The sequence below is a fragment of the Phyllobates terribilis genome, unplaced genomic scaffold (genome assembly GCF_046119375.1).
Source record: "Phyllobates terribilis strain yellow unplaced genomic scaffold, ASM4611937v1 Scaffold_7__3_contigs__length_470593459, whole genome shotgun sequence".
Lineage (NCBI taxonomy): Eukaryota > Metazoa > Chordata > Amphibia > Anura > Dendrobatidae > Phyllobates > Phyllobates terribilis.
Window position 1 is genome coordinate 462,470,195 of NW_027362767.1, and position 18,633 is coordinate 462,488,827.

Here is an 18,633-nt window from a genome sequence, read left to right on the forward strand (position 1 = left end):
AAGCACGGCGGCTCCGAAGCAAGAAACCAATCTTCTAGCTCGTATTTACAATGCACAGTTTAATCCCCAATCCCTCCTAATCCCAAAAAAAGTCACAAACCCTCTCCGATTAACTGTATGTGACTGCCGCTCGCCCATAAATAAGCAGACTCTGCCGCGCCAATTACCGCAAGGCTTTTGCTTTTCAATTTCACTTCTGCTTTTAATTTTGCAGCGTCAGTCATAATTACAGCTCGCAGAAAGCCGTCCCTTCTCTTCCCCTTGCACTTTTTGTTTGGAATCATCTCAGATGATCGGCTCCTTTAATAATTGAGATGCCAGAAAGCATTTGCTTGTATGGGAATAAATGGCACAAAATTCCGTCAAAGATCAAGGAGCTGTCATCAAAGAAAAGTAAAGTTACCTGGAAGAAATAAGAGCGGCCGTGAATTATTTACCTGCAGGAGAGTGGAGGGGCCGTCAGTGAACTGCTCCAACATGATGGGGACAGAAGTGTAAAGAACGGCGGCCCGGGATGAAGAGCAAGGTTAATGCATCACTGAGGGACGCCTGCCGGAAAGCTGTCAGCGCTGACAGAACATCAAAGATGGAGCGGAGCTAGTGCTGCCTGCGGCTGGGCACCCAGCGAGGTCACCGCAGACATCAGTCATATCCAGGCCATTAGTACACAACACATAATAAAGCACAGCACAATTAGGATTGAAGCCAGGACCTCCAAGCTGCTACTGCTGCTTTACAGTAGGTGTTTTATCTCATTCCAGAGCTGGAATCACAGCTATTCAGTACTGCTATGTAATATCCACCATGATGACACCATACTATCTTGTCAGTGTTTTTACTGTAGCGCTGGATTCACAACTACACTGCTCAGTACTTGCCGAATAATGTTCTCCATGCTGCTTCATTATAGTGTTTAATCTCATCCCAGAGCTGAATCCACAGCTACACTGTTAAGTACTCCTTTTTAACACCTACCATGTTGTTGCTGCTCTTGCTTTCTAGTCAGTGTTTTAGCACACCCCAAAGCTGGAGTCACATCTACAGTTCTCAGAAATATAGTTTTTCATTGCTGCTGCTCTTTGTAAGTGTTTTATCTCACCCAAGAGCGGGATTTACAGTTACAATGCCCAGTACTGCTATATAATGTCATCTATGCCAAAACTTTTTATAAGTGTTTAATCTCACCCCACATCTGGATTCACAGTTAATTTGTTCAGTACTGCTGTGCAATGTCATCTATGCTGAATCTTCTAGTAAGTGTATAATCTCACCCCACATCTGGATTCACAGTTACTCTTCTCAGTTCTGCTGTATACTGTCATCTATGCTGAATCTTCTAGTAAGTGTTTTATCTCACCCCACAGCTGGATTCACAGTTACTCTGCTCAGTACTTCTGTATAATGTCTCCCACTCTGCTCCTTCTGACTATGTGCTACAATCAGACAAGAGAACAGGACCGGCTCATGTCAGTTGTGATCTCCCCGGGAGACATCACAGCAGCTCGTCTACAGACATTAGCTCAGAGGCAACGAAAACCAGAGACAGAGTCTGCAGAGGGGAAAACTCGTAATGGACAGACGTGCAGACTGCATTATACACAGGGCACAAATAGTGTAAGTCCTCATATCTTCACACAGAACGGCTCAGTCTGAACAGTCACCAGAAGACACGTTAAGAAGTCTTATACTGAAGCCTGAATAAACCTGATCTCTGCGCTCTTTGTGGAAATGGCTGATCCTAGTAGGCTCGGTAACAAGGTCCTTGTCTGATGGAGAATTTAGTAGAGGCTAAAGTACAATGGTAGATGCAGCAGACTTTTACTATTGCTAAATGTTTATTGGTAAAAGAATGGAAATGCTAATAATAATAATAATAATACTACTAATTGTACTGTGCCTCCATGCATATTCATTGCTGCAAAGTCTTACACTATGATGCATACGTCCATCTGAGGGCCGTCCCCTCGTGCACCCGCAGTCGTCCTCCATGACGCAGCCGTCATCTGCTTCTCCGCCGCCCATGTCAATCATATTAATCACATGACTTGTACCATCTCTTACCTTGCAGAGGAAGCTGATGTTGAAGCCGAGGGACTTTGCATTCCTGGAGCCAGAGTTCATATAATTTCCCACCAGTAACACCAATTCTAGCATTTTCTTGAAGTTTTCGCTCTTCTTCAGCTCCTCGCAGGCCAGTGTCACCGCTATGATATCGGGCTTGATGTTGCTTATATGTTCTTCAAAGGTCAACTTAAAGAGAATCCCGTTCAGACGCGGCCGCAGCATTTTCACTGTGCTCATCTGTAATAAGAAGCATACAATGAATGTATTACGGCCCCTTCCATCAGTATGTGACCCCTGACTGGTCTTCATGCCCCCTGTGCGGACAGGACATTGCACCAGCACAATTATTTCCTTAAACATTTCCTTAATCACAGAAGTGCTACAAAGCCATTAATTGCTTGGAAAAGACTCGTGAAGACCAGCAGCCTGCAGCACGCACACTCAGCGGCACACTCAGCGGCACACTCAGCGGCACACTCAGCGGCACACTCAGCGGCAGACGAGCGCAGTTACGTGTCCACATTTCAGACCATTTTCTTTTGTATTTTTTAAAAGTTCTCAATCCGCGAGCACTGACGTCACTAAGGTGACCGGAGATCATCGGCTATGAACTCCGCACCTTATTGCTCTCATGCGCAGCTCGGTGTCTGCTCGATGCCAGGCTGAACGGTTGCATCATGCCGTTGGTCTCATCACTGGACAAATGGATTATCGCCGGTCAGGTGAGAAATATGTTTTTTATTTAGCATTTTTCATTAATTAATGGGTAAAAGAGGAGGGAGTGCTTAATTCAAATAAAGGACTTTACTCTGTGTGTGTGTTAATTACTTTTGACTACATGGTTAGCAATAGCGGTGTCTTATAGACACTTCTCCATTACTAACCCCTGGGCTTGATGTCAGCGGACATAAAACAGCTGACATCAACCCACAACTATTACTTCACTTGTCATAGCACCAGGGGATCTTATGGATGCACCTTTTCTGGGGCAGCTGAGAGCTGATGTTTTTAGTCTGGGAGGGGGTCAATACCCATGGCAATTAATATCAGCCCAGATCTGTCTGCCTAGCCTTTGCTGATTATTAGTTATAGGGGGACCCATGCCATTTTTTGGGGGGGTCCCCCATTTTAATAACAAGTAAAGGCTAAGTATACAGCTGTGAGCTGATATTAATAGCCTGGGAAGATCCATGTTTATTACTCCCTTCCCAGGCTATAAACATCAGCCCCAGCTATCCACTTTCCATCAGCTAGTTAAGAATTATAAGCAGGACCCCACGCCATTTTTTGGGGGGGTCCCCCATTTTAATAACAAGTAAAGGCTAAGTATACAGCTGTGAGCTGATATTAATAGCCTGGGAAGATCCATGTTTATTACTCCCTTCCCAGGCTATAAACATCAGCCCCAGCTATCCACTTTCCATCAGCTGGTTAAGAATTATATGCAGGACCCCACGCCATTTTTTCTTCTATCTATATCTACTCTATTCTGACTTGTCCCACTGTCATTTTACTGTACTTGGCTGATGAAATATCGGGTTTTCTAGGAGACAGGTGTGCAAAAAGCGCACTGCACACAGGCCATGATTTTTTTCTCGTCCAATATACGCGGCCACTCGCAGCATGCTGCAATTTTTTTCTCAGTCTGATCTGAGCTGAGAAAAAAATCACAGATGACTGGAACTCATAGATTAACAATGGTCAGACTGCAATCTGATTTTTTATCAGATTGCACTCATGCATTTTAAACGCAGATGAGTATCATGAATGGACTGGTGAATGCTCACACAAGATTAGCACCATCCTCTCCTGAAATACTCTGTGCTTCATGGAGGCACTGGTCCTCTTTCCATCGCTATTCTCCTTGCCTCCATTCTCTCATATGAATGTAATGGAGAAGGTTTTGTGGACAGGACGTTGCAGAGTTGGAATAGAGGCAGCTGGAAAGTAAAGACAGACCCAAGATGAATATCCGGGGTCAGATGAGATCTTCTCTATCAAACATAAGTCAGAATGTCAAGGGTCACAGAAGGGTCTCAGATCATTAGTCTTCTGCAAGGTTACAACAGCACCGGCCCTCAGAGGTGACTGCACAATGACGTCTCCTTGGTCGGGAAGAAAGAACTTCCATTTAGCTTCATTTTGTTATCTCACCAGCTCTACACAATGTATCCATGCTAGAGACTTCTGTAAGAATATGTCTCTGGCTACACGGCGACAACACATGTACTGATTCCCACCATGATTTCACCGTGACTCCACCACGACTCCAGCGTGACTTCTCCACGACTCCAGTGTGACTTCTCCACGACTCCAGTGTGACTCCAGCGTGACTCCACCACGACTCCAGCGTGACTTCACCACGACTCCAGTGTGACTCCACCAAGACTCCACCACGACTCCAGCATGACTCCACCGCAACTCCACCATGACTCCACCATGACTCCACCATGACTCCAGCGTGACTCCAGTGTGACTCCACGAAGACTCCACCATGACTCCACCATGACTCCAACATGTCTCCAGCGTGACTCCACTGCAACTCCACCATGACTCCAGCGTGACTTCACCGCGACGCCACCATGACTCCAGCATGACTCCAGTGTGATCCAGTGTGACTTCACCACGACTCCAGTGTGACTCCACCAAGACTCCACCACGATTCCACCATGACTCCAGCACGATTCCACTGCAACTCCACGTGACTCCACCGCGATCCCACCATGACTGCACCATGACTCCAGCGTGACTCCATCGCGACTCCACCGCGAATCCACCGCGACTCCAGCGTGACTCCAGTGTGACTCCACCAAGACTCCAGCACGACTCCACTGCAACTCCACCGTGTCTCCAGCGTGACTCCACCACGACTCCAGCGTGACTCCACCACAACTCCACCATGACTCCACCATGACTCCACCATGACTCCACCATGACTCCACCGTGACTCCAACGTGACTCCAACGTGACTCCACCATGACTCCACCATGACTCCAGCGTGACTCCAGCGTGATTTCACCACGACTCCAGTGTGACTCCAAGACTCCACCACGACTCCAGCGTGACTTCAACATGACTCCAGCATGACTCCAGCGTGACTCCAGCGTGACTTCAACATGACTCCAGCATGACTCCAGCGTGACTCCACCACGACTCCAGCGTGACTTCACCACGACTCCAGCGTGACTCCAGTGTGACTCTACCAAGACTCCAGCACGACTCCACTGCAACTCCACCGTGTCTCCAGCGTCACTCCATCGCAACTTCAACATGACTCCAGCATGACTCCAGCGTGACTCCACCGCAACTCCACCGCAACTCCACCATGACTCCACCATGACTCCACCATGACTCCAGCGTGACTCCACGAAGACTCCACCACGACTCCACCATGACTCCAACATGTCTCCAGCGTGACTCCATCGCAACTCCACCATGACTCCAGCGTGACTCCACCGCGACGCCACCATGACTCCAGCGTGACTCCAGTGTGATCCAGCGTGACTTCACCACAACTCCAGTGTGACTCCACCACGATTCCACCATGACTCCAGCACGACTCCACTGCAACTCCACCGTGACTCCACCGCGACCCCACCATGACTGCACCATGACTCCAGCGTGACTCTATCGCGAATCCACCGCGACTCCAGCGCGACTCCAGCGTGACTCCAGCAAGACTCCAGCATGACTCCAGCATGACTCCACTGCAACTCCACCGTGTCTCCAGCGTGACTCCACCACGACTCCAGCGTGACTCCACCACAACTCCACCATGACTCCACCGCGACTCCACCATGACTCCACCATGACTCCACCATGACTCCACCATGACTCCAACGTGACTCCACCATGACTCCAGCGTGACTCCAGCGTGATTTCACCACGACTCCAGTGTGACTCCAAGACTCCACCACGACTCCAGCGTGACTTCAACATGACTCCAGCATGACTCCAGCGTGACTCCACCACGACTCCAGCGTGACTTCACCACGACTCCAGTGTGACTCTACCAAGACTCCAGCACGACTCCACTGCAACTCCACCGTGTCTCCAGCGTCACTCCACCATGACTCCAGCATGACTCCACCGCAACTCCACCGCAACTCCACCATGACTCCACCATGACTCCAGCGTGACTCCACGAAGACTCCACCACGACTCCACCATGACTCCAACATGTCTCCAGCGTGACTCCATCGCAACTCCACCATGACTCCAGCGTGACTCCACCGCGACGCCACCATGACTCCAGCGTGACTCCAGTGTGATCCAGCGTGACTTCACCACGACTCCAGTGTGACTCCACCAAGACTCCACCACGATTCCACCATGACTCCAGCACGACTCCACTGCAACTCCACCGTGACTCCACCGCGACCCCACCATGACTGCACCATGACTCCAGCGTGACTCCATCGCGACTCCACCGCGAATCCACCTCGACTCCAGCGTGACTCCAGCGTGACTGCAGGGTGACTCCACCAAGACTCCAGCATGACTTCACTGCAACTCCACCGTGTCTCCAGCGTGACTCCACCACGACTCCGGGTGACTCCACCGCAACTCCAGCGTGACTCCACCATGACTCCAGCACCGGCCCTCAGAGGTGACTGCACAATGACGTCTCCTTGGTCGGGAAGAAAGAACTTCCATTTAGCTTCATTTTGTTATCTCACCAGCTCTACACAATGTATCCATGCTAGAGACTTCTGTAAGAATATGTCTCTGGCTACACGGCGACAACACATGTACTGATTCCCACCATGATTTCACCGTGACTCCACCACGACTCCAGCGTGACTTCTCCACGACTCCAGTGTGACTTCTCCACGACTCCAGTGTGACTCCAGCGTGACTCCACCACGACTCCAGCGTGACTTCACCACGACTCCAGTGTGACTCCACCAAGACTCCACCACGACTCCAGCATGACTCCACCGCAACTCCACCATGACTCCACCATGACTCCACCATGACTCCAGCGTGACTCCAGTGTAACTCCACGAAGACTCCACCACGACTCCACCATGACTCCAACATGTCTCCAGCGTGACTCCACCGCAACTCCACCATGACTCCAGCGTGACTTCACCGCGACGCCACCATGACTCCAGCATGATTCCAGTGTGATCCAGTGTGACTTCACCATGACTCCAGTGTGACTCCACCAAGACTCCACCACGATTCCACCATGACTCCAGCACGATTCCACTGCAACTCCACGTGACTCCACCGCGATCCCACCATGACTGCACCATGACTCCAACGTGACTCCATCGCGACTCCACCGCGAATCCACCGCAACTCCAGCGTGACTCCAGTGTGACTGCAGTGTGACTCCACCAAGACTCCAGCACGACTCCACTGCAACTCCACCGTGTCTCCTGCGTGACTCCACCACGACTCCAGCGTGACTCCACCACAACTCCACCATGACTCCACCGCGACTCCACCATGACTCCACCATGACTCCACCATGACTCCACCGTGACTCCACCGTGACTCCAACGTGACTCCAACGTGACTCCACCGTGACTCCAGCGTGATTTCACCACGACTCCAGTGTGACTCCAAGACTCCACCACGACTCCAGCGTGACTTCAACATGACTCCAGCATGACTCCAGCGTGACTCCAACATGACTCCAGCATGACTCCAGCGTGACTCCACCACGACTCCAGCGTGACTTCACCACGACTCCAGCGTGACTCCAGTGTGACTCTACCAAGACTCCAGCACGACTCCACTGCAACTCAACCGTGTCTCCAGCGTCACTCCACCACGACTCCAGCGTGACTCCACCGCAACTCCACCATGACTCCACCAGGACTCCACCATGACTCCAGCGTGACTCCACGAAGACTCCACCACGACTCCACCATGACTCCAACATGTCTCCAGCGTGACTCCATCGCAACTCCACCATGACTCCACCACGACGCCACCATGACTCCAGCGTGACTCCAGTGTGATCCAGCGTGACTTCACCACGACTCCAGTGTGACTCCACCAAGACTCCACCACGATTCCACCATGACTCCAGCACGACTCCACTGCAACTCCACCGTGACTCCACCGCGACCCCACCATGACTGCACCATGACTCCAGCGTGACTCCATCGCGACTCCACCGCGAATCCACCTCGACTCCAGCGTGACTCCAGCGTGACTGCAGGGTGACTCCACCAAGACTCCAGCATGACTCCACTGCAACTCCACCGTGTCTCCAGCGTGACTCCACCACGACTCCAGCGTGACTCCACCATGACTCCAGCGTGACTCCACCATGACTCCAGCGTGATTTCACCACGACTCCAATGTGACTGCAAGACTCCACCAAGACTCCAGCGTGACTTCAACATGACTCCAGCATGACTCCAGCGTAACTCCACCATGACTCCAGCGTGACTCCACCGCGACGCCACCATGACTCCAGCGTGACTTCACCACGACTCCAGTGGGACTCCACCAAGACTCCACCACGACTCCACCACGACTCCACTGCAACTCCAGCATGACTCCAGCGTGACTCCACCGCGACTTCACCATGACTTCACCATGACTCCAGCATGACTCCAGCGTGACTCCAGCATGACTCCAGCATGACTACAGCGTGACTCCAGCTTGACTCCAGCATGACTCCACCGTGACTTCAGCGTGACTCCACCATGACTCCAGCGTGACTCCACCGCGACTTCACCATGACTGCAGCGTGACTCCAGCGTGACTCCAGCGTGACTCCAGCATGACTCCACCGCGACTCCAGCGTGACTCCAGCGTGACTCCAGCATGACTCCACCGTGACTTCAGCGTGACTCCAGTGTGACTCCATGACTCCAGCATGTCTCCAGCGTGACTTCAGCGTGACTCCAGTGTGACTCCACCATGACTCCACCGCGACTCCAGCGTGACTCCAGCGTGACTCCAGCGTGACTTCAGCATGTCTCCAGCGTGACTTCAGCGTGACTCCAGTGTGACTCCACCATGACTCCAGCATGACTCCACCATGACTCCACCATGATTCCACCATGATTCCAGCATGTCTCCAGCGTGACTTCAGCGTGACTCCAGCATGATTCCATCATGTCTCCAGCGTGACTCCAGTGTGACTCCAGCATGTCTCCAGCGTGACTTCAGCGTGACTCCAGCATGATTCCAGCATGACTCCACCATGACTCCACCATGATTCCATCATGTCTCCAGCGTGACTCCAGTGTGACTCCACCATGACTCCAGCATGACTCCACCATGACTCCACCATGATTCCACCATGATTCCATCATGTCTCCAGCGTGACTCCAGTGTGACTCCAGCATGACTCCACCATGACTCCACCATGACTCCACCATGATTCCACCATGATTCCATCATGTCTCCAGCGTGACTCCAGTGTGACTCCACCATGACTCCAGCATGACTCCACCATGACTCCACCATGATTCCACCATGATTCCATCATGTCTCCAGCGTGACTCCTGTGTGACTCCAGCATGACTCCACCATGACTCCAGCATGTCTCCAGCGTGACTGGATTTCTGATCACAGGTCGCATCTGATTAAATTACCATAGATTTAATAGCAGGTCATGCGCGATGTGACCGGACATGGAGGATGGATTCTAGCTGTAAGGAATAGTGTCCATTGGGGAAAGTCCTGTGCGGACCCTCGTTACTCACACTGGGTCTGGGAGGATCCACATCACAAGTGAGAAGTCCGAGAATAACAGGACAAGAGCCATTAAAAGCTAATAAAGTGTGATACCGTCTGTGGTATGTATCTAATCCTCTGATGTGTGATACCGTCTGTGGTATGTATCTAATCCTCTGATGTGTGATACTGTCTGTGGTATGTATCTAATCCTCTGATGTGTGATACCGTCTGTGGTATGTATCTAATCCTCTGATGTGTGATACCATCTGCTCATGGGGTATCTAATCCCCTGATGTGTGATATTCTCTGCTGAGCTGTGTATCCCAGTCTATACTGTGCCGTGTATCTCAGCTGGTCACGTGTGATACCGCCTGCTGAGCGGTGTATCTCAGCCGGTCACATGTGATACCTCCTGCTGAGCGGTGTATCTCAGCCGGTCACGTGTGATACCTCCGGCTGAGCGGTGTATCTCAGCCGGTCACGTGTGATACCTCCGGCTGAGCGGTGTATCTCAGCCGGTCACATGTGATACCTCCTGCTGAGCGGTGTATCTCAGCCGGTCACGTGTGATACCTCCGGCTGAGCGGTGTATCTCAGCCGGTCACGTGTGATACCTCCTGCTGAGCGGTGTATCTCAGCCAGTCACGTGTGATACCTCCTGCTGAGCGGTGTATGTCAGCCAGTCACATGTGATACCTCCTGCTGAGCGGTGTATCTCAGCCGGTCTCGTGTGATACCTCCTGCTGAGCGGTGTATCTCAGCCCGTCACGTGTGATACCTCCTGCTGAGTGGTGTATCTCAGCCGGTCACGCGTGATACCTCCTGCTGAGCGGTGTATCTCAGCCGGTCACGTGTGATACCTCCTGCTGAGCGGTGTATCTCAGCCGGTCACTTGTGATACCTCCTGCTGAGCGGTGTATCTCAGCCGGGCACTTGTGATACCTCCTGCTGAGCGGTGTATCTCAGCCGGGCACGTGTGATACCGCCTGCTGAGCGGTGTATCTCAGCCGGTCACGTGTGATACCTCCTGCTGAGCGGTGTATCTCAGCCGGGCACGTGTGATACCTCCTGCTGAGCGGTGTATCTCAGCCGGTCACGTGTGATACCTCCTGTTGAGCGGTGTATCTCAGCCGGGCACGTGTGATACCTCCTGCTGAGCGGTGTATCTCAGCCGGTCTCGTCTCACTGAGCGGTGTATCTCAGCCGGTCTCGTCTCGCTGAGCGGTGTATCTCAGCCGGTCACGTGTGATACCGCCTGCTGAGCGGTGTATCTCAGCCGGTCACGTGTGATACCTCCTGCTGAGCGGTGTATCTCAGCCGGTCACGTGTGATACCTCCTGCTGAGCGGTGTATCTCAGCCGGTCACGTGTGATACCTCCTGCTGAGCGGTGTATCTCAGCCGGTCACGTGTGATACCTCCTGCTGAGCGGTGTATCTCAGCCGGTCACGTGTGATACCTCCTGCTGAGCGGTGTATCTCAGCCGGTCACGTGTGATACCGCCTGCTGAGCGGTGTATCTCAGCCGGTCACGTGTGATACCTCCTGCTGAGCGGTGTATCTCAGCCGGTCACGTGTGATACCTCCTGCTGAGCGGTGTATCTCAGCCGGTCACGTGTGATACTGCCTGCTGAGCGGTGTATCTCAGCCGGTCACGTGTGATACCTCCTGCTGAGCGGTGTATCTCAGCCGGTCTCGTCTCGCTGACCGCTCGCTCTCGTGTTCTCCGATGTAAATAACAAGTAATGAATAAATCGCTTTCTTCTCTTTCTTATTCGGGCGGCAGCGCTGTGATTGGGCGAGGTCCGCGCCGCGCTCTCTCTGGTTTCCATGGTGACGTCTGTAGTTTGAGGACTTTTATTCTAATCTTCAGAAATATAAGGAGCTCTCAAAAAAATAAGCTCCAGGCATTTTATACTCAGGACAAAAAGAGTAATTCACTGTCCTTAATTACATCTGTGATTCACGGGCCGGCGAGGAGGCCGAGAAACGCAAGAAATCCACGGAGGAAAAGTGCAGAATCCACACACAACCCACTCACCGGAGCAAAACACACTCACCGGAGGAAAACCCGCTCACCGGAGGAAAACCCGCTCACTGGAGCAAAACCCACTCACCCAAGCAAAACCCACTCACCGAAGCAAAACCCGCTCACCGGAGCAAAACCCACTCACCCAAGCAAAACCCACTCACCGAAGCAAAACCCGCTCACCAGAGCAAAACCCGCTCACCGAAGCAAAACCCACTCACCGGAGCAAAACCCGCTCACCGGAGCAAAACCCGCTCGCCGAAGCAAACCCCACTGAACGAAGCAAAACCCACTCAACGGAGCAAAACCCGCTCACCGGAGCAAAACCCACTCACCGGAGCAAAACCCGCTCACCGGTTCAAAACCCGCTCACCGGAGCAAAACACACTCAATAAAGCAAAACTCATTCACAGGAGCAAAACACACTCACTGGAACAAAACCCACTCACCGGAGCAAAACCCACTCACCAGAGCGAAACCCACTCACCGGAGCAAAACCCACTCACCAGAGCGAAACCCACTCACCGGAGCAAAACCCACTCACCGGAGCAAAACCCACTCACCGGAGCAAAACCCACTCACCGGAGCAAAACCCACTCACTGGAGGAAAACCTGCTCACCAGAGCAAAACCCACTCACCGGAGCGAAACCCATTCACAGGAGCAAAACCCGCTCACTGGAACAAAACCTGCTCACCGGAGCAAAACCCACTCACCGAAGCAAAACCCATTCACAGGAGCAAAACCCGCTCACTGGAACAAAACCCGCTCACCGGAGCAAAACCTACTCACCGAAGCAGCCACGTGCAGGAGGGAACACCACCCAAAAGGTGGCAACAAAGAGGACGCAGTGTGATCTGATCCCAATCGATACAATGTATCACCGATTGCCGAACTCCCATAGCTGCATCCCGCGAGCTGCAGACTCTGCATCGCCTGCTCCTATAAGACCCCACCAGTGGGAAAGTGAGTGGTCAAATCCATGACATTCATTTAGAGGTTGTGGACTGCGGCCGGGTCATTGCCTTTCTTAAAGGAAACCTGTCAGCAGGATTTAGCCCTATACACTAAAGCCATGGCCATAATAGCTGTCACGGGTGTGTCAGGTGTGACAGACAGTCGTTCTGGATCCAGCTGTAGAAGGTCATTGTACTTGGCTCTGCAGGCACCTTCTTGGTCTTTTCATCTCTGTAATATAATGATATCCTTCTCCCTCTAGGACCTAGCAGTGACCTCCACCTTCTGCTGCTAATTTACACACCCTTGCTGGATGTTGAAATACCTTTAGTCTCTCCAGAGAGTTGCCAATGATAGCTCTATTTTCCTCTGTCCAGACCCGAAGTACTAGTAGTCGGTTAGTGTCTTCTTGGATTTCCCATGGAGGATAGTTGTCGTGATCTTTCTGATGTCTTCCCAAGCTAAGTATTTCCCTTGTCTGTTTACCTGTTCGTCTTTAGTTTCAGTGGGGGCTGACTAGCGCTCACCTCGTCCCCTCCCTACCTAGGGCCTATCGCTAGGGGCAGTCAGGGATTAGGTTTCCAGCTTGATGATAGGTGCGGAACCTATATAGGGATGATAGGGGAGTCAGGGTGATGTCAGATCTCACCTTGCGTGACAGTAGCGCTGTGATGCAAATTAATGTGATACCTGATGTGAAGGATCCGCTCAGTTCAGAGCCGAGATCTCCACCTGCGCATGTGCCGGCACCATTTTACTGAAGTCCTGCACACAGGACGACGGCTCCCACTGCACACACACCGCCCACACAATGAGCGAAACGAACTGACCGTCACTTCCAAAACAGAAAGCTGGTGTGTACAGGTGCTTATTAAAAGTAGCCATCTCCATGTAAAACTAACAAATAATGTAGCACTCTTTATATGCATAGGCTCAGACTGAGCACTCCGCCTCTAGGCCACAGGCGGTTTTAATTGCAGCAGGATCTTACCTTCCCATACACAAGCAGACATTAGTCAGAGTGGATTCACATTGGTAGGTTCCTGGTAGTGAGAAACGCCTTCCCGCGGCTGCCGGCTACACATGAATCGGCCACTTTATGCGCTAAGATTTCTCAGTTATTTCTATTTTCTACAGCAGTAATGCTCTGCAGATTTCATATATTTCATGTTCGCAGACTTAGCGTTGCGGCGGCGGCGCTGAATTTTAAAAAGGAATAATCAGTGACCTGCAGAAGAAACAGAAGAGGCTGGTGGGGGGCGGAGGAGGAGAAGCGGACCCTGCCCCCACGTCCAGCCCCGAAGCACACAAGACGTCATTTTCTGAATACTTTGCAAGTTGAGTATTCAGCAGCCACTGATCAGATCCCTTCACATCAGGGATCCTATTAATCAGCGTCACAGCGCCATTATAGCCGTGTCTTTATAGGGCTAAATCCTGAGGACATGTTTCCTTTAAGGCAATGTTCCCACGAAGCATAAAAGCTGTGGGGTTTCTGTGCTGAAAGTTTGCTGCATTTAATAGCACAAGCCGAGCGCATGGGACGCTGCAGAATTGTGTTTTTTCCCCTATTGGCTTCTATGGGAAGGTTGAAAAAAAACATGTGTAAAAAAACACAGCTGTGGTTTATCTCTCAGCATTTCTGCAATAAAAAAGCAAAAAAACTTTGCTTCAAATTCACACCAAAAATGTAAAAAGAAGGGGAAACGCCACAAAGCTGCAGCAATACCAGACTAGATCACTATTGCATGTTTCGGCGCCAACACCTGCAGAAAAAAAGCAGTAGTAAAAAATAGAAAAAAAAAGTCTTTTCTTTCATGTGGCACCACGGTTTCATTGAACTGATCCTTTTTAAGATTTGACATCAGTACTAAGAACTTGTGTAACAAATTGAGCAAAACTTTGATGAATTTAGCTCAGGTATTTGCGACAAGCAAGTTGCAATGTGCATAAAAATAACAATTTTGCACAAGCACAATAAGAAATGTTCCTTTTATGCTTCAGTTCTTCAGAAGTTGCAACATTTCTGCTTTCTGTCAATGAATGGGAACATTCTAGCTTCCATCCCGAGGTTGAAAACTTGTGCAGACCTAAAACTTCTCACAAACTTTTGGTACAATTCTGATTCCTGATACATTGTAACAAACTATCAGGACACAGAGAATTATTTTGTTGCTTATTCAGCTGACAGAGGATTGTCTGGACTGGATGCAAGTGTAACAAACCCTCAGCTTCCAGTAATGTCAGCACTGAACAGTTCTGAATGTAAATAGTTTTCATTTACTGACAGCAAGCAGAAGTCTTGACATAACGCGGAGCTGACACCCGCAATGCTTCATCCTGATTGATCTTTATTGTTATTCATCCAATTCTGGTGGCAGTGTCCGGTTTATGCCACGCCATGCAGCCACACTGTGCCATCTTATCCCGTCCATTGTGCAGCCACGCTGTGCCATCTGATCTCACTCACTGTGCAGCCACGCCGTGCTGTCTGATCCCGTCCATTGTGCAGCCACTCCGCGCCGTCTGATCCTGTCCATTGTGCAGCCACGCCGTGCTGTCTGATCCCGTCCATTGTGCAGCCACACCGCGCCGTCTGATCCTGTCCATTGTGCTGCCACGCCGTGTCGTCTGATCCCGTTCATTGTGCAGCCACGCCGTGCCGTCTGATCCTGTCCATTGCGCAGCCACACCGTGCCGTCTGATCCTGTCCATTGTGCAGCCACACCGTGCCGTCTGATCCTGTCCATTGTGCAGCCACACCGTGCTGTCTCATCCTGTCCATTGTGCAGCCACGCCGTGCCATCTGATGCTGTCCATTGCGCAGCCACGCCGTGCCGTCTGATCCTGTCCATTGTGCAGCCACACCGTGCAGTCTGATCCTGTCCATTGTGCAGCCATGCCGTGCTGTCTCATCCTGTCCATTGTGCAGCCACGCCGTGCCGTCTGATCCCATCCATTGTGCTGCCACACCGTACCGTCTGATCCCGTCTATTGTGCAGCCACGCCATGCCATCTGATACTGTCCATTGTGCAGCCACGCCGTACCGTCTGATCCTGTCCATTGTGCAGCCACACCGTGCCGTCTGATCCTGTCCATTGTGCAGCCATGCCGTGCTGTCTCATCCTGTCCATTGTGCAGCCACGCCGTGCGGTCTGATCCCATCCATTGTGCTGCCACACCGTACCGTCTGATCCCGTCTATTGTGCAGCCACGCCATGCCATCTGATACTGTCCATTGTGCAGCCACGCCGTACCGTCTGATCCTGTCCATTGTGCAGCAACGCCGTGCCGTCTGATCCTGTGCATTGTGCAGCCACGACGTGCTGTCTGATCCTGTGCATTGTGCAGCCACACCGAGCCGTCTGATCCTGTCCATTGTGCAGCCACACCGCGCCATCTGATCCTGTCCATTGTGCAGCCACACCGCGCCATCTGATCCTGTCCATTGTGCAGCCACACCGTGCCGTCTGATCTCGTCCATTGTGCAGCCACACCGCGCCGTCTGATCCTGTCCATTGTGCAGCCACACCGCGCCGTCTGATGCTGTCCATTGTGCAGCCACGCCGTGCCATCTGATCCTGTCCGTTGTGCAGCCACGCCGTGCCGGCTGATCCTGTCCATTGTGCAGCCACACCGTGCTGTCTGATCCCGTCCATTGTGCAGCCACACCGCGCCGTCTGATCCTGTCCATTGTGCAGCCACGCCGTGCTGTCTGATCCTGTGCATTGTGCAGCCACACCGCGCCGTCTGATCCTGTCCATTCTGCAGCCACACAGCGCCGTCTGATCCTGTCCATTGTGCAGCCACACCGCGCCGTCTGATGCTGTCCATTGTGCAGCGACGCCGTGCCGTCTGATCCTGTCCGTTGTTCAGCCACGCCGTGCTGGCTGATCCTGTGCATTGTGCAGCCACACCGCGCCGTCTGATCCTGTCCATTGTGCAGCCACACCACGCTGTCTGATCCTGTGCATTGTGCAGCCACACCGTGCTGTCTGATCCCGTCCATTGTGCAGGCACGCCGTGCTGTCTGATCCTGTGCATTGTGCAGCCACACCGCGCCGTCTGATCCTGTCCATTGTGCAGCCACACCGCGCCGTCTGATCCTGTCCATTGTGCAGCCACACCGCGCCGTCTGATCCTGTCCATTGTGCAGCCACACCGTGCCGTCTGATCTCGTCCATTGTGCAGCCACACCGCGCCGTCTGATCCTGTCCATTGTGCAGCCACACCGCGCCGTCTGATGCTGTCCATTGTGCAGCCACGCCGTGCCGTTTGATCCTGTCCGTTGTGCAGCCACGCCGTGCTGGCTGATCCTGTCCATTGTGCAGCCACGCCGTGCTGTCTGATCCCGTCCATTGTGCAGCCTCTCCGCGCCGTCTGATCCTATCCATTGTGCAGCCACACCGTGCTGTCTGATCCCGTCCATTGTGCAGCCACACGGCGCCGTCTGATCCTGTCCATTGTTCAGCCACACCGTGCTGTCTGATCCTGTGCATTGTGCAGCCACACCGCGCCGTCTGATCCTGTCCATTGTGCAGCCACACCGTGCCGTCTGATCCTGTCCATTGTGCAGCCACACCGCGCCGTCTGATCCTGTCCATTGTGCAGCCACACCGCGCCGTCTGAAGCTGTCCATTGTGCAGCGACGAAGTGCCGTCTGATCCTATCCGTTGTTCAGCCACACCGCGCCGTCTGATCCTGTCCATTGTGCAGCCACACCGCGCCGTCTGAAGCTGTCCATTGTGCAGCGACGAAGTGCCGTCTGATCCTGTCCGTTGTTCAGCCACGCCGTGCTGGCTGATCCTGTCCATTGTGCAGCCACACCGCGCCGTCTGATCCTGTCCATTGTGCAGCGACGAAGTGCCGTCTGATCCTGTCCATTGTGCAGCCACACCGCGCCGTCTGAAGCTGTCCATTGTGCAGCGACGAAGTGCCGTCTGATCCTGTCCGTTGTTCAGCCACGCCGTGCTGTCTGATCCTGTGCATTGTGCAGCCACGCCGTGCCGTCTGATCCTGTCCATTGTGCAGCCACGCCGTGCCGTCTGATCCTGTCCATTGTGCAGCCACGCATAGATAATAGATAGATGATAGATAGATAATAGATAGATGATAGATAATAGATAGATAATAGATAGATGATAGATAGATAATAGATAGATGATAGATAGATGATAGATAATAGATAGATAATAGATAGATAATAGATAGATAATAGATAATAGATAGATCGATAATAGATAGATGATAGATAATAGATGATAGATAGATAGATAATAGATGATAGATAGATGATAGATAGATAATAGATGATAGATAATAGATAGATAATAGATAGATGATAGATAGATAATAGATAGATAATAGATAGATGATAGATAGATGATAGATAGATAATAGATGATAGATAGATAATAGATAGATGATAGATGATAGATAGATAATAGATAGATAATAGATAGATAATAGATAGATGATAAATAGATAATAGATAGATGATAGATAGATAATAGATGATAGATATATAATAGATAGATGATAGATAGATAGATAATAGATAGATTATAGATAGATGATAGATAGATGATAGATAATATACAGATAGATAATAGATAGATGATAGATAGATGATAGATAATAGATAATAGATAGATAATAGATAGATGATAGATAATAGATAGATAATAGATGATAGATAGATAATAGATAATAGATAGATAATAGATAGATAATAGATAGATAATAGATAGATGATAGATAGATAATAGATAGATGATAGATAATAGATAGATGATAGATAGATAATAGATAGATAATAGATAGATGATAGATAGATGATAGATAATAGATAGATGATAGATAGATAATAGATAGATAATAGATGATAGATAGATAATAGATAGATAATAGATAGATAATAGATAGATGATAGA

At 51.1% G+C, this 18,633-nt stretch overlaps 1 protein-coding gene across 3 annotated transcripts in view; it reads right to left on the minus strand.

Annotated features, from left to right (window-relative positions):
• The window catches only part of DIAPH2 (diaphanous related formin 2), a 2,453,123-nt gene that overhangs the window by 970,348 nt on the left and 1,464,142 nt on the right, over positions 1-18,633 (minus strand). For all 3 annotated transcript variants that reach the window (XM_073642200.1, XM_073642202.1, XM_073642201.1), the window contains one exon: positions 2,062-2,301. In XM_073642200.1, coding sequence (XP_073498301.1) covers positions 2,062-2,301 — 240 coding nt within the window. The remainder of the gene's footprint in view (positions 1-2,061; positions 2,302-18,633) is intronic.